We start from the raw sequence: 17,589 nt of genomic DNA, 5'->3' as shown, positions 1-17,589 counted from the left end.
AGCAACTAATCTAGGTTTCCATATCTTTGAATATTGTAATGTCCCCTATTTCCTAGACGATCACTTAGATGATGAGATTTGCCTATTATCCATCTCCATAGGCAAATCCAATGGTTAGGGGGTGGTTTTCTTGGCATGAGAGGATTTTCAACACTAGAGATTAGCATTTTATTGGCATTATCATGAGCAAATAATGTTATTTTATTGTGAAGTTACTTGTTGCTACAAATAGAAAATTTCGTTGAAGAGACTTTATAAAGTTAAATTATAAAGTAACTTTATAAAATTAAAATCATAAAGTAACTTTATAACATTTAAGTGAAATTATTTTATCTCACCCAACTTGGACGCCACCCTTGGCTTGGGCACCAGGATTTAAAAGAAAAATTAAAAATTGCAAAGGGAGGCGTTGGAGTTCAAAAGTGAGAAGGGTATTATAAAAGAGAATTCATTTCTCTATTGATCAATTATGATGGATGATTTTTCAGAATTCTTTCACATTGCAGCTTATGCTAGGTATTTTCTACGGACGAAATCCCTTCAAGAATTGTGAATTGGACGAAAACCCAATTCACCATTGTGGGGAATTTACACAAGGTTCCCATTTGTGCTACATTGGATGATTATTTTCAGGCAGATTTAACAGGTTTGTTCAGCAATAAGGTACCTGGGGTGTGGTAAGGACCGACCACAACAATTTGAAATACTTTCTTGAGCAGAGAGAGTTTAATGAGCGCCAGCAAAAATGAGTTAGCAAGATACAGGCATATGATTTTGACATTGAGTATGTCAAGGGGAAGAAGAATGTTGTAGCTAACGCACTTTCTAGGAGGCCTACAGTTTCTACACTTTGCTCTATGAGTGAGATTTCAGCAAACTGAAAGTCTCAACTTTTAGTTTTGTATTCCAAGAATCAATTTGCATGCAAGATCATGGATGGTAAGATTCACGATGATAGATACATAGTACTTGACGATGTTATCTATTATAAGAACAAGATATATTTGGTACCCGGATCCAAATTGAAGGATAAGATCTTGGGCGCCATCCATGACACACCACTTGCAGGACATCCTGCGTATTTCAAGATATATAGGCAAGTTAAAGAGAGATTCTAATGGAAAGGTCTCAAAAATGATGTCTTGCGCCATGTATGTGAGTGTGTGACTTGTCAGCAGAACAAGTCAGAGCATACTTTCCCAGCGGGTCTTCTACAACCTTTGCCTATTCCAAAGCAGAAGTGGGAAAGTTGCCTCCATTGGATGAGGAGGGTCGATTGATTTTGATTCCTGCTAAAATTTTGGACATGAGGGAGAGGAGGTTGAGGAGCAAAGTGATTAGAGAATATTTGGTTCGTTGGAAGGACTTGCCTTTGGAGGATACCATGTGGGAAGGAGGATGATACTTCAGCATCCAGATTTGCAGTTGCTCGAGGGCAAGCAATCCCAAGAAGGGAATATTGTAATGTCCCCTATTTCCTAGACGATCACTTAGATGATGAAATTTGCCTATTATCCATCTCCATAGGCAAATCCAATGGTTAGGGAGTGATTTTCTTGGCATGAGAGGATTTTCAACACTAGAGATTAGCATTTTATTTGCATTATCATGAGCAAATAAAGTTATTTTATTGTGAAGTTACTTGATGCTAAAAATAGAAAATTTCGTTGAAGAGACTTTATAAAGTTAAATTATAAAGTAACTTCATAAAATTAAAATCATAAAGTAACTTTATAACATTTAAGTGAAATTATTTTATCTCACCCAACTTGGACGCCACCCTTGGCTTGGGCACCAAGATTTAAAAGAAAAATTAAAAATTGCAAAGGGAGGCGTTGGAGTTCAAAAGTGAGAAGGGTATTATAAAAGAGAATTCATTTCTCTATTTGATCAATTATGATGGATGATTTTTCAGAATTCTTTCACATTGCAGCTTATGCTAGGTATTTTCTACGGACGAAATCCCTTGAAGAATTGTGAATTGGACGAAAACCCAATTCACCATTGTGGGGAATTTACACAAGGTTCCCATTTGTGCTACATTGGATGATTATTTTCAGGCAGATTTAACAGGTTTGTTCAGCAATAAGGTACCTGGGATGTGGTGCATTCAGATCAGGTTTATTCAATATTAAATAATGCCACCTAGAGGTCGATTGGTCATTGTTTGGTGAAATTCTCAGCAAGGGTTTTCAATAAAATTTGATTGCAGCAGACATAGGCGATTGTGAGCAGATTTGGAGGGTCTAAAGCCTCATTTTCCAGCCGTACAATATCCAGGACAGCCATACTTCTCTCCTTGCAGCCGTACCATTCCTTCTACAGGCTGTACCATTTGGGATCAGCATTGGAGTTCGTGTGGATTTCTTGATTAACAATTACCAACAGCAAATTTGTAATCCGTTCAGTTACCAGGAATAAATTAAGGAGCAGTTTGTGATGCACATTAGAGATTCATTGTTTGATTCAATAATCTTGCCTGGGGGCTAGGCATAGGGTTTAGCATTTCCATGGTTACTTTCATTATTTGTTTTCAATAATTATTGTTGCTTCAAATAAAACCAATTGGCGCCCCTTAGCAAGTTGGACACCCCTATTCAAGTGTCCCCTTCAGTTCTTCAATAAAATTCCTCATCTAGTTGAGCGCTAGACTTCCAGGTATGTAAATTCTGGTTCATGGTGTCTCAATTCTCTAATTCTGATAGAATGTGTAGCGTCCTAAAATTGCGACACTTGCAATTTCGACTGCATTTGGGTCTTCACGATGGCGATGCAACACGGAACCTAAATGGAGACCCCGAAACTTGTTCATGACATCAAAAACTGCATTTTTCTGCACCCTGGCCTGATCCCTCCTTGCACCCTGCTGTCCCGGGAGGTGGGACCATGGCGCCCAACGCCCTGGTCCCTGGCCCTATTTTGGGCCCGGTCTCTTGTGGGCATCGGGTCTTTAAGTTTGCAAATTGGAAAATAATGTTTCCTGGTCGGCCTAAGGTCGGGAAAATCAGTCTATCAGCCCTAATTGACAAGTATATAAACTACATTTCCTCTCCCATTTTCGTAGATGGAAAAAAGGCGGAAACGATATTCAAGCATTCAAGCATTCAAACATTCAAGCATTCAAGCATTCCTTCAAGCAATTGAGCATTCTAAGTCTCCATTCAAGGCTAGGTGTTGCATTCAAGACAAGGATTCAACCATTGAAGAGGAGATCACATACAACATACAACATACTACATACATTACACCTTCGCATGTAAGAATACAAACATTCTTACAACAAGGTATCAGTACTTGTTTACATTACAAACATTTACATTTACAGCATTCTCATTTCTTGGTTAATTCCAAAACCGGGGTTTGACCTAAAGGCAAACCCCTCATCCCTAACCCCCCAATCGTCCTCTCTTTTCTGTGTGTAGGTTGCAGGTACGCGGCTATAATTGAAGATCTGGAATCCTTGTGCAGAGACAAACAGATCCCCCTTCGTTTCGCGGATTTTTCGGAGGACCGTGTGCACACCGGGCGCCATCGTCCTGTCAACTTTCGCTCAAATTTGCAGAACAGCACCGTCTCGACATTTTACTGCTAATTCCAGGTCCGCAGCTTCATCCCATATCCCTATCTCTATTTATAAGCGAATATTTCCTACTTTACATGCATTCCTAGTTCGATCTTTCTATCTACATTCTTTACAAAAGAGGGTATCCTTGATGTCACAACCCTTGAAACTCATATAGAATCCAATCTTGCATTGCGTGGGATTGGATCTTGTGGGTTTCAACCCCTCTTTTGAATGTAAAGTCTCCCCTAAGTGAAAACCATCAACCCTAGTGACTCTCCCTTCTCTCTCCTTGGAGTTGGGGAGGGGAGAACGACTAGGGTTCGATTTTTCCGCTTTACAGAATGCATTGCTGATCTAAATAAATCAGAACTCAGACTTTATATCAGTCTTTCATAATCTTTTCATTTGGTTTCAAAAAGTGATATTTTCTTGCATATGTTCTATGGTAAACCCCATTCCATCGTCGGCATTGAAACTCAAACTAAAAACTTTGCAAACAAACACAAAAACTTCAATCAGCAAGCCTAAACAAATCAGAAAAATCAGATCAGACCTTGGAGGGGATCATTAAGTACAGAACACATAATAACTTGCTAACCAAAATTCTAAAAAGGTAAGGAACAGCAATATCAACATAATTTGACAATGATCAAATATCAAAGTAGATCTATTCTGCACTTCCTCCAAACTTGTCACACTTTCAGAACATGTGAATGACATATCACATAAAACAGATATAACCTCTTCACTCCTCTTCTCTTTTCCACCATGAAATGAAATTTCATCAGTACGTCATATGAAAGTACTAATAATACAAAATAGTCAATCAATGATTTCATCTTTGCCACCTACATGCATCATTTAAGAGTAAATCTTTACAAGAAGAATTTAATAAGTATTGTCTCTATTACCTGAACGCTTAACATCTTCTGCATGTTGCACAAAATTTCTAATAGTTTTTGCCAAGATAAGCTTGGGTCCTCTCTTCTTGCTCAATGAAACCTCTGTCACAATGCACTTGTAAAGGACCCCAAGAAGAAAAGGCCATGAAGCACCTGCAGGGAAAGTATGTAAATTAGATGTTATCTCAATTACTGTACAAAATAATAATAATATTTATAAATAATTCAATTACTCTACTCTATTATGCGAGGTGCTTCGCATCCTTTTATAATCAGTATTGTAAATCATGCATTTGTCCCTATAATTGTTGTTACAAATGAAATCCCTTGAGAGCATGAACGCCTTCAAACACAGTGTAACTTGGAGAAAGAAACCTTTGTGAAAAAAGGTTAAATTAGAAAATGTTTAAATGGATGGAGTTGCCCTAGATCTTTTTTATTGAAAAAAAAATGGAGTTATATATTCTTCAATAAAGAGAAGAATAAACAAGTACAAAATGTTATTGAACATCTCTTTAATGTTGGGTGAATGTTTCCCATCTGCCCCCTTCTGAACAAGCGCATCAGTAGAATGTCCCTCCCAGCAATTTCGGGATGCAAGACACTATCCTTCCCTTATTTGCCAAAGAAGAATCTAGAACCGTATGCTAAAAAGAAATGCCTATGATATAACCATACAAAATAACTTAAATCTACTCATTGTTTAAAAATTCTCTCATAAATGCAACTTCAAAAAAAAAGAGAGACATAGATAGACAATGTTGATGCATGTTTGCAAGTTTGATGTAGAGTTAGTCAAAGTAACAAATACGAACATAAATTTTATGTGAAATTAACAATTCTCTGTTTTTTATTGCTTTTATGTTTTTGGGTTACTTTTCTAATAATTTAAATTTTGTTTTCAAATTTTTTGGTGACAAAACCTTTGGTCAAGATTCTTCACTCGATGGATGGGGATTGGTTGCCTCTATGAGACCATGGATAGAACCAAAGAAACCATTTTGCTTTACTCTAGAAAAAACAAAAGAAAATATGAAATCATTTGGTGCATCGTTGATCGCAAATAGATGAACCAAGTCCACTAGATGATTCATGCCTTTGCCTATTAACTAAACCCAAAGTTCTACTTCTCTTTTACATTTAAGGCTAATGAGGAGGTCATGGCAAAGATCGTTTCATGCATCAGTAAGATGGTGCTATATAATGAGATTAAAGACAGAGTTCTTGATGAGTTGGAGGTCTACATGAGTGTGGAGGGAAGGCTTCTTTTTGCAACTCATGCAATTCAAAGGAGGGAAAAACAACATCTAGGTAAAAAAAAAGTCGTTTAATTTTTAGCTTATTACTAGAAGTAGAAACTTGAAACTTAAATGTTTGAAAATATTCTATATTTTTTAGTTAACTCTTTTTTCTTTTTAATGATTTTGTTGTAGATATTTTTGCGGGAGAATTACTGTGCTGACACACCAAATCTTTAGAGGCTAGCTATATGTGTTTTTCCCCAGCCTTGTAGTGCTTCTGGGTGTGAACACTACTGGAGCCTATTTGAGTGCTTTCACATGAAGAAGAAGAACAAGTTGACCAAAGAGCAACTCAATGACCTTGTCTTGTTCAATACAACCTTCGCCTTTGAAACAAAAAAGTGGAGGGTCCTCACAATGCCATCAACTTGGATAACATCAATCCTTTTGCTGATTAGGCTGTGAAGAACATAGTGATGTCATGCTTATGGATGAAGATTTGATGACTTGGAGAGTGCAGCAGAAAAAGTAGCAGAGTTAGATGCTTTGGAGGAAAATAATGATATTTTTGAAGAAACAATCAATCATCATTTTGATACCAAAACACATTTTTGTTTGAGGCTGGAAAAATTAAGTTACACTAGAAGAGGGAAGAGGAAGATGTAGATTGTATTTAGATTATATGTGAACAGTTATAATGCTGTCATACAATTATTATTTATAATTTTGTTGTATTAAAATGTATTGTTCAATTTTGGAACTTTGAAATTTAAAAATTTGAGAGGCATATGACATATGCAATGTTTACATCATGACAAATTGATAATCAAAATAGAATTCTGTGTTATCCAAATGTATTAATTTCTGTTTGTTTTCTGTAATTTTTTTTTTTTCTCGAAGTCCATGCCGATTCCATGTCAAATTTTTGGGCTGTCAAGTCTGCGCCAGCTTCATATTTTTGAACTGTGCTCTTAAATAGAGAATCAATTCTTTTATGAGGCAAATATATCTCCCCTCAAACACCCATTTATCCAAGCGATTTGGCAAATAGATTATTTAAAAATATTCCATTTAAGCAACCGCTTTACAATAACTTGGCATTGAAAACTTTATAAAATAAGAAAGATATAATTCTAAAATATATCCTAGAGAATGTGCATTCAAGTAGCTTATGGAACCTTCTAAGATTCTAGCAAGTCAGCAAATATAGCATGGCCACGATTATCACAGATCAGGAAATATGGTAAATTTCAAAAAGTAGAAATTTTTATACAAGTATAGAATATTTCATAAAGTAAGAAATATGATAATATCTCTAATATAGACTCAGTTTTTAGGAGAAACAAAGGATTTACTGCTAATAATTAGAAATTTTGGTAATGCAATCGCTTTAAATCTTTAGGTGCCGTTTGTATAGAATATTCGCTAATGAATTTTTGTATTTTTTCTAAAATAAGAATTATTTCCTTAAAATCTGATATTGGCCGGAAGAAAAAACTATAGTCCGTAAAAATCTTGTATTTAAACTCCATCTCGAGATTACACCATGGGCAGTGGCAGTTTCCGCAAATTGTCATTATAATTATTGTGACAAACCCTGAGGGTTGTCATGCCTAATTCTGGTGCACACGTAAAGAGGTTGTGATGCAAGGAATAAAACAAAAATATAAATGAGACACTTGCGTCAGACATGCTGAGAGGTCGAGATGTAAATAATATAAGAAAAATACAAATGAAAAAATTACTGCGAGGTATCTCCTGTGGCCGAAGCTTAACAGTGTGTTGATCAAGCAGCAAACAGAAGCTTCTACAGCTTCCTCCATCCAAATAGCTGTTTAAAACCTTAATTCCTTCCTGCATTGTACAAAATTTGCTTTTAGACAAAACAGCATGCTCTAAAATACAAGACTTATAAATATAATTTGAGAATATCTGATATCACAACATAATACCTCCCGAGTTTTAGCCTTATCAGATGTTAATTTTGTAACAATGTCATCTATGTCTCGAACCGTGGCCATGACTCCCAGAGGCCTTCAATCACCAGTCCCCCTGTGTTATAATAACATTTAATTCTTGAAATTCATAGAAATTAAAACGATAAAATTGCAACACCTGAATAATATAAAATCTGTAAATTTTCCATATTTAACGCTAAGGATGTTTAAATGTTCATTTCACAAAATATGCTATAACTTTGAACATCATAATGCAGTGTAGATGTATATTTACTGAATACTAGATTGCAATGTAAATTGTATGGTATATTGAGACAAACTGGTAAATTGAGTAAATATTTAGCTTACCTGGTCAATTCGGAGACATTTAATGGCGGAGAATGCGGCCCCGAATAATATTGTTCGGTTGGCTGAATTTACCAGGAGAGAAGAGCTGAGTTACCGTGATAGAATTGATTAAACACTCGGAGGTTTAGGGTTTATGGAAAGTAACTTTTGAGGTTTCATTGTGTTCGCTTCGTCATTTCAAACATTGCAGTCACTCTCATATACCTATTATCATTTAGAGATGGAATTTTTCAAATTTCTATATATTCGGGGGAGACAATGTTCTATTTTTCTTTGTAGGTGAGGAGAGTTTTTTTCGGTGGGGGGAAGGGGGTTGTTTCTCTTTTTTAAAAGAGAAATTTAGATTTGTTTGGTAATTTAATAAAGGCACACAAGTCGTAGATTAATCTTCTTCAGTTAAGAATTATGGATTCAGGAGTTTAAAGATTCAAAGGGTGGTGATGAATAGTTCTAAATGACTCCATCGGGGAGTGAATCTTGTTGAGTATCAGGGATCGAGTTTTGTTGAGTGTAAGGCCTCTGAACACTTGAAGGGATAAGGAGGTGAATTTTCAAGGTGAGTCTTGCTGAGTGCCAAGGATTGAGTCTTGTTGCCTGCAAGAACACTAAAAGGGATAAGGAGGTAAATTTACAGGGGCCAAGGATTAAGTGTTGTTGGTAAATTTACAGGGGCCAAGGATTAAGTGTTGTTGCCTGCAAGACCTCTGGACACTTGAAGGGATAAGGAGGTGAATTTACAAGGTGAGTCTTGATGAGTACAAGGATTGAGTCCTGTTGCCTGCAAAACCTCTGGACACTTGAAGGGATAAGGAGGTGAATTTTCATTTATGAAATGTTCGATTAATTTGAAAGCTAAGATTTAATGTTCAGAAAGTTTATAAAGATTGAGCCTAAGTCATAAATGTATAAAGATAATACAAGGTAATAATCATCTTCATATGGAACTATAGTAGAGGGGGCAGATTTTAACTACTCTAGATTTAAATTTTCTAGTTTCAATCAACCAAAAAAAAAAAATTTAAATCATTCAATTTTTTTTCCATACAATCTACTTTATTGTTTTAGCTTTTATATATGAACATATTTTATATTTTCGCTCCAATTTGATTGGCATATCTAAGCCTTGCAAAATGCCTTGTTATTGAAAAGCATAATAGATTATTTGTAAAGACACATAAACTAGCTTATTTACCCATTTTTTAATCTATTTTCCACTTTTCTTTTGCATTCATATTCACCAAAGCAACCACCATATTAACTTCTTGTAAATACATTTGACTAAAATCATTTTAACTTTCACATCCTACGATATCAGCAAAAGTAAAAATTGAAGCTTTAACCTCTTTTTCAAAAATTTATTTGTTTATCATTAAATTTACATATGTAGTAAAATATCTACAAATTATAGTTTTCTCAACTAACAATATTGTGATACAATGCATGCAAATGTTAGACTTTAAAATAGAGCTACAAAAAGGATATAAAGACACTCTTATGTAACTTTTGATTAATGTAAAGATGACACTCATTTATCAAAATAATCTAATTGTTTCCAAAAAAAATATGAAATTCATAAAAATAATATACCTAATTAAATTATAAAATGAATATATAGATTTATATTTTAATATAATTAATTTTATAATGTTAAAATTTATTTATACTTTATCTATAGTTTATATTTTCCTTCCAATTTGATTGGCTATGCCTTGCAAAATGCCTTGTTATTGAAAAGCATAATAGATTATTTGTAAAGACACATAAACTAACTTATTTACCCATTTTTTAACCTATTTTCCACTTTTCTTTTGCATTCATATTCACAAAAGCAACCACCATATTAACTTCTTGTAAATACATTTGACGAAAACCATTTTAACTTTCACATAAGTGAATAAACAATATTATTATATTCTATATTTATGAATAATTATTATTTTTAATATTTTTTTATATAGTTTCAAATTTATTGATTATGTACGAGAATTTTTAGGTACTTATTTTTATGCAAGTTTTAAAAAGCATTATCCTCTTTAGCGTTCTCAATTTTATTTATATTTTATTATGGAAGGACATTTTGGACATAAAGAAATCGTTTTTTATTTAATTGATTTATATATAATTTATTTATAAATAAATTGAATAAAATGATTTAACAATCTTAAAATAAAATTAAATATTTGTATGTAAATTAATTTTTTTCTTCAAATTAGAAAAATATTTTTTTATAAATAAAATAACATTAAAATAAATCATATATATACTTTTGTATACAATTCTTAATTTTATTTTTTTAATTATATATTTATTTTTTACTTAATATTTTATTTAAGAATTATTTTGTTACTAAATGATGTCATTAAGATTGTGATTATCATTAAATATTATGAATAAAAATTTGTGTAAATGGTTGTCAAAATTTAAATTGAAAGATAATATTTTACATACTTATATGAGACATTTTTATGTCCTAGCACAACTTTTTATAGTACAATTCCTAACATGAAAATTTTCTTAATGTTTGTAATTCATTTGTATTAAGAACGCCAAGATTATATCACATATAAAGAAAATTTCCAGACCTTTTACTCCTTACAAGATTTCAATTATCTCCCCTTGGCTCCCTTGATTGGTCTTCCCATTGGTATTTCCTTAGGTTTTCTTGGTGGTATTAGTGGTGTGGGCTCAATGCTTCATATGTCTACTCTTATGATTGTGTAGGTGGTGGTGGTTAAAAATGTCTCATCACCTCATTGTTTTGTTCCTACTAGAGCCTATGTAGCTAGGTTTACTCTCTGTCTTTTTCATGGCATGAAAAATGGTCAACTTACATCTAATATTCAATAATTCCTTCCCCTTTATCGCTAGCAAGGGATTACAGTTATTGGATGACACACTCCAATATTTTTTCAACAATATCATAGTAGAAAAGGGAGATTATTGCACTTTGGTTACTAATTTAGGTTATACATCTTATGGTTTCCTTTCAAATGTGTTTATTTATATCCATTAAAACATTCATTATGTTATGTTCCATATTTTTCATTTGATCTTTTCCATTAGTTTTAAGGTCCTTGTTTTCATTGCTAACTTACATGTCTTTATGGTTATCTTAATATAAGGATAAAAGTGGGGGCATCTTAGTTTCGACATCTATAATGATTATGTTATCCTTAGTTTCATCTCAAACAAAAACAAGATAACCCCCTACAATTTTTTGTTAGATTCCTTCTCATTTCTCTAAGGTTAGTGTTAAGGCATTTTTGGTCACCTTTTAGTCCTTGAATACTTAGTATTCAATCTTAAAAATCTTGTTTTAAATTAGTTTGCTACAAAATCAGTCTCTAAGCTTGATTTTACACTAAGTTTGCCAGTTTGGTGTAAAGTCGGGGTTTAATCCCAACATTACACTTAGGTGTCTAAGTTTGGTGTAATTTGAAATTGTATGTCCGACTTACACTGCTTTGGGTCTTATGGTGTAAATCGGACTTACAAGTCCAAATTACACCATTATTAAGCATGATTTCGCATTTATTTCTTTCTAGAGTCCGTTTTTATTTGGGTTTCCTCTCTTTTTTTTCTCCGATTTTAGCCTTTCTTTCTCCTTTGATGTTCACGTGAACCTGCAAAGATTAGCTATAAGTTCGAAAGAATCTTTCACTGGGTATGTATTTTATTTCATTTCTTTCATGCTTTCGCAATCTTCTTTTGCTATTTTGGGTTAGCTTTATTGTTTTTGAAGTTGCAGTGGAGGTCGGAATGATAATCCCAACATAGACCCAAGATATCTTTAGGTGTATGTCGTTATTCTTATTCAGTCGTCCACATTTCTTTATCTATTTTTTTATGCCCTAGTTTGGTGTGGGTCGAGTTCGAAAACCCAACACACACTGAAGCCCTAGCTTTGATGTGTGTTGGGATTTCACCCAACCCACATTACTGTTATTTTCAATGTCATTCCCATGGTGGATGGCAAGGTCATGACCCTACCATGCACCGAAGCATCACTCCAGGGTGCATGTCGAGGCCACGGCCCCATCATACACCATTCCTCTGAGCTATGTCTTTGTGTTAAGTGTTTCCCGTTGGTGCTAGTCGAGGTTGTATCTCCGACTTGCACCATGTTGTCTTCCAAAGTGCAAGTTGGGCATACAACCCCAACTAGCACCATTTTGCAGTTTGCTCTCTTTGTGTAAAATAACATAGATGCATATCGAGTTTACAACCCCGATATGCACCTATATTATTTTTTATTTTCTCCGAGTGCATATCGGGGTTGTAAACACAATATGCACCTCTTTTTTATTTTAAATCTTCCTTTAAAGTGCAAATCGGACTTATAAGTCCAATATGCACTTCTTTGTATCTTTTACTAGTTTTAGGTGCTAATCAGACTTATAAGTATGATTTGCACTGAATGCACACACTTGCAAAATTAAAAATATAAACTCAATTTGTGCTCAATGAGATACTTTGTTCTATCAAATGGGATTTTTGGAATCCTTACAAGAAGGCTAATTGGCTCGAATATGGTGATTATCTTTTCAAATATTGCAATGCAATTATTCTCAAATGGCGAAGCCATCACCGAGCAAAAGAGCAATGAAGTTAAAAAACAGAAAGAGCCTCATCTATATCATCCAACATTGACAATATAAGATATACAGAAATAAGACATGTTGATCTTGATGAATTCTTGAAAAGAATTAGAGAGTCGCTAGTGTCCTACAAAATGGAGCTTACCATCAACAGTGGAATTCATTTGGTTTCGGCCTTTTCTATGTTGGCACAGAACCTTGAGTTTGTGTTAGCCTTAGCTAACAAATATGATCCAGTCAATAGGTCAGTAAAAGATGTAGAAGGAAAGAAGACTCTCATCAGACTTGATGATGATTTCTCTGACACTATTTTCAAGTGTCTGCATATAGATCAGTATGCCAACATTGATATGTAGTCAGCAGTGACCTACTATGATAACCACTCAGACAAATGTAAAAGAAATATCAATGAGAATTGGTTAAAGACTCCAAGGCCCACAATTGCAAGGTGCCCTAAGACTATTCCCTGAAGTGACTTCATTGAGGAGGTCAATGATTTGATTACTCTTCTTAGTAGAGTAAAAGGGCTCCCAGTTTCTTACACTTATTATAAGTGGATGTATCAGTACATTCACATAATAAGAAGAAAATCTACTGGGGTAAACAAATTATTGATGCATTGTGTGAATAGTTAACAAAAGTTCCTACCACCTTGAAGTTCTACATGAATTCATATCTTGTATATGCAGTTGCCTTAATGAGGCATTTTCCATGTTTATCTACCACAATAGACAAGAGTCAGATTCTTTTTTATCAATATTTCACGCAGTTGACTCTCAAGGAGAGTTTGCATCATTTTAGAGGAGTCAATGATGCTTTCTTCACTGACTACATGTGTATGTTTGATAAGGATCTTCATAAGAAGAGAGTATCAGATGAAGCTTGGAATGTAGTTAATCAGTGTGGATGTATCTTTTTGTAATTCCCCACATTCACATATCTCGGGATTGGATGTTTTGATGGTGAGCTTTTCATGCTTCCTAGGTACCCATCTTATTTAAATCATTCTCATGGAGATGGCTCGTCAAATGATAGCAATGCATGAATGCCAATCTGGTCCTTGTAAGACTGTGGGAAGATTGTTCTTAAGTTCTCCATCACCATTGGGAGATATTTTATCAATTCCATCTATAAGGCTCAAGCCTGGAAGAGGAAATGAGGAGGGTAACAATGAAATTCTTCAAGGCAAGAAAACATTTTGACTATAGAGGCATGAAGAATAAAATCAAGAGAAGTTACACTCATGTTCATTGGATAGAAGATGTGTGGATTGATTGTAGAACTAAAGAGGATATCAGGAGGCTTGACTACTATCATTTGACAGTAGAACAAATTGAGAACCTAAATCTTGCCAATATCCATAAAGATTTTGAAGGTTATGGTGACATCTTAGATCCTACATATGAGAAGAACAAAGTTGTTAGATAACTTTTGCCTCTTATCCAATGGTCTCAAAAGGAAAATATTTCAATAAGGACTAGGTTTTAAAACATTCTTGTCAATACCAATGTTTGGCTAACTCATCAAGGTATTCAGTTGAATCCTTTCTAGACTGGATCTAAAGATGACATTGCAGGGCATGTGGGAAAGACTTCAAAAATGAGAACTAAGAATAGGCAGGATGCAACAGCTTCGAAGTCTCCCATGTTCAAATTCACAATAGGGAAAGGTAAGAGTCAAGGGGAATCATCTACCCAAGAGACTCAAGCTAATGATGGAGTTGATGAAGAAGATGATAAAGGTGCACAAGAAGATGAAGAAGAGAGGGAAAAGGAACAAGAAGAAGAAGACTTTGACAAGGATGGATTACCAGAAATCCCAAGTACTTCCCAGTCTCAAGAGACACAAGAAGGTGTTCCTCCTACGTCATATGATGCTACAGGTACTATTTCAATTTTGGTTTCTGACACTATTCCTTTTGGTTTCACTTTCTCATATTCATCTTAAGCCCTTGTGATCCATGTCATTACTCTTACAACCACCAATGAGTTCGCCCTTGACACACCTCATGATAACATTTAAAGTGTTTTTCTTCCTAATATGTCTGAGGTAACTTCTTCCATGTTGGAAGAGTTTGATAAGTTTATATCAGAAAATCAACTTCCTCCTAAATTTTATGTTGCTCAAAATCCACCTACCATTGTTACATTCACTCCACCCATAGTTAACACAAGTATTCAATCTAAATAATTGGCATCACAAGTGTTAATTGATAGAGTACGTGATGATACACCTCTGCCACCTTGGCTAGTGTCTAACACTCCCAAGAGAAAGAAGAGAGTCATTTCTCCCGATGACTTCAATTTCAGTCAGTTGATTCCTGCTGAGCCCAAAGGTACAAAGAAGGCAATTCCTCATCAAGATACAGATTTTGATAAAGTGCAGCCCATAGACTATGTCATCAACAAGATTGACCTAGGCAAGTAGACACATGAAGGAGAAATGGAAGATGCTCAAACATCTTTCAAGTATCTTGTGGCAATGTTTAATGAATAAAAGGTCAAGAAGGATAAATTGAAGAAACGAGTGGATCAACTTACCAATGTTTTAATTAAGATAACAAAGTCATTAGAGGTAGTTGAGTCAGTCACGTCATCAGTGGATGAACAGATCATTAATCAAGCTTAACAGGTCAATTCTTGTGGGAGAATAGTTGGTGAGTGGATGGATATATTTTTGAGTCAAGGGACTCATCTCTTATGTTAAATGGTTACCTTAATGAATGATCTAGAGGAGGTAAAGACTGAGATAGATAAAACTTTGGATATATTCTTAAATAAATTGGAGACATATGAGGACTTAGACTCTTGGTTGAAGTTAGAATATTTTCAATTAGATGTTCGAGTTGACAATAGAGTACTTCCTTCAAGAGATATGTATATTGAACAAAGGGAGGTACTAGAACATCAAATAAGAATCTTGGAGGAACTTATCAAAGATATGAGAAAAGCTCAAAGGAATGTAATGACATCAAGGACATCATTGAGAAGATATTAGCACTTCCTTGCACCTTCCTCAATGAGAATCAAAAGCCTCTTCACAAAGATGCCATTATTAAAGAATTCAGTTTGCTTGTTGGTGAAGAATTTGATAAACAGGAGTTCTCATTATCTTTAATTGATAAGTTAATAGCTATCCAAGTTAATCTAGATGATTTAGCCTCTCTTTTGAAAAAGCACAAGAAATGCTACATGAGCCTTAGAGATTCCATCACTCGGGTCAAAGTCATCACAAGCCATACCAAGGGACCTGACGAAGAACAAATGAAGGCAACTCTACAAAAATTCGAGGAGTTCATGAAGCAAGACCAAAATGCAATGTCTGGTGACATCGTATTTTTAATATTTTAGAAGTTGTAGGTGCATTTTTGTAATAAGACTTTGACACCTCAAGTGTCATTTTGTATCTAAGTTTTTACATCTAGAGTATGCATGAGTTCTAAGTCAAATAGGACTCTTCTTTGATTTAGTCATAGTTTTTCCTAGATTATCTCATCACACCTCACCTATATATATGAGGTTGCTTATTGTAATTTTGATCTTTAATAAATATGCAACAAAACTCTACCGAAGTGAAGAGAAAATTGAAACTTTGAGTTCATATTGTTATTTTGCAAATTTGATCAAATAAGAAGAAAGATTTGGCATTCAAACTTTGTGTTGAATACATTGTGGTTTATGGTAAGAGTGTTCTTATCAAATCTTATTTTGATTAAGTGAAAGAATTGTGGAAAGATATTGTTAAAGAGTAGAAATAAGTGTTGATTTGTGAACTTTGTGTCATATTTTAGCTCTTGTTAAATAGAATAAGAAATAGGTGAGAGTGATATCATTTTGAAGACTTTGAGCTTCATATTGGTATTTTCAAGATAAAAGTTAGTTGAATTATAGTAAGATAACATTTCAAAGACTTTGTGCTTTGTTTTGTCATCTTACTAAGGAGGTGGTGATTTGAAGACTTTGAGCTTCATTTCATTATTTTCTAGAAAAGATTATAAAAATTTTGTAATAAGAGATCAAGATAAAGACTTTGTGCTTTACTTTGATTATTTTAGTTAATATCGTGGATTATAGAAGAATTTTTTTTTGAAGAAAGGTTGATAGGATAATAGTGATTTGTGAGACCTTGAGCTCAAGCATCATTCTCTCGCCTTGGAAAAGAAACAAAGGACTTTGATCCTTTATGGAAACTTTTCTTCTTTCTTTTGTATTGTTCATTCACATGCTCTAAGTTGTTTATTCGAAACTTTGAAATTGTAAGAATCATTACTGCTCCACATTGTAAATTCTCTCTTAAAAAAGAGGAGAGAATAATATCTATTCTAAATAGAGAATAGGATGATGCACCACCCAGGTTTATATTAGAAATCATAGTGTGAATTGTATTCTAAATTAATAGAATAGTAAACTAAAGGGGAAGTCTTCCCTTAGAAATTAGGAGAGATTTAATCTCGCATACTATTGTTGAAATCACAATTTTGTAAACTTCCCTAGTTTACAAAATTTTCACCCAATATATTACACATATTTACTCATCCTAGTGCATGTGAATCACCTAGAAATCATTCTAGAATTTATGTGCATGTCTAAAGTGTATTATCTATCGAGGTATTTTAAAATAGTTTTAGCTTAAAAAAAACTCAATTGTTTGAAAGAGTGTATCATTGTCTAATATCTCATTTTTAAGAGGTCACGAGGAAAGGTCTAAATATCATCTAAGATTGAGTTCATTGTTATAGTGTACATGGGAGAAAAAATATTTAATATTTGTATTCTATGATAAATTGTAATTGCATATTTAAGAGGTGAACATTTGTCGGTAATGGTCACAAGTCAAAATGAGACATGGTGTCAATGGGCCCTTGGTCTACTGGTGAAGTTGAATGGCTCTAAATGATCCCACGAGGGATCAAGTCTTGCTGAGTGCAAGCCTTCGACATCATAAGGGATGAGGTCAGGATCATGCCTTGGGTGAATT

General features: G+C 34.1%; 1 protein-coding gene across 3 annotated transcripts in view; it reads right to left on the bottom strand.

The window, feature by feature from the left end:
• LOC131038950 (serine/threonine-protein kinase ATM) overlaps window positions 1-8,244 on the bottom strand; it is a 417,584-nt gene extending 409,340 nt beyond the window's left edge. For 2 of the 3 annotated variants that reach the window (XM_057971562.2, XM_057971563.2), the window contains exons 1-4: window positions 8,015-8,235; window positions 7,661-7,760; window positions 7,454-7,562; window positions 4,477-4,620 (exon numbers count right to left, since the gene is read on the bottom strand). In XM_057971562.2, coding sequence (XP_057827545.2) covers window positions 4,477-4,620; window positions 7,454-7,562; window positions 7,661-7,729 — 322 coding nt within the window. In that variant the 5' untranslated portion in view covers window positions 7,730-7,760; window positions 8,015-8,235. Of the gene's footprint in view, window positions 1-4,476; window positions 4,621-7,453; window positions 7,563-7,660; window positions 7,761-8,014 lie in introns of all 3 variants that reach the window. The other variant, XR_009104579.2, reaches the window with a different exon arrangement.
• Window positions 8,245-17,589: the final 9,345 nt, after the last annotated feature.

This window comes from Cryptomeria japonica, chromosome 3 (assembly GCF_030272615.1).
Source record: "Cryptomeria japonica chromosome 3, Sugi_1.0, whole genome shotgun sequence".
NCBI classification, from domain to species: domain Eukaryota; kingdom Viridiplantae; phylum Streptophyta; class Pinopsida; order Cupressales; family Cupressaceae; genus Cryptomeria; species Cryptomeria japonica.
Note: the sequence above shows the minus strand (reverse complement) of the source record. Positions and strands in the feature narration are given on the sequence as shown.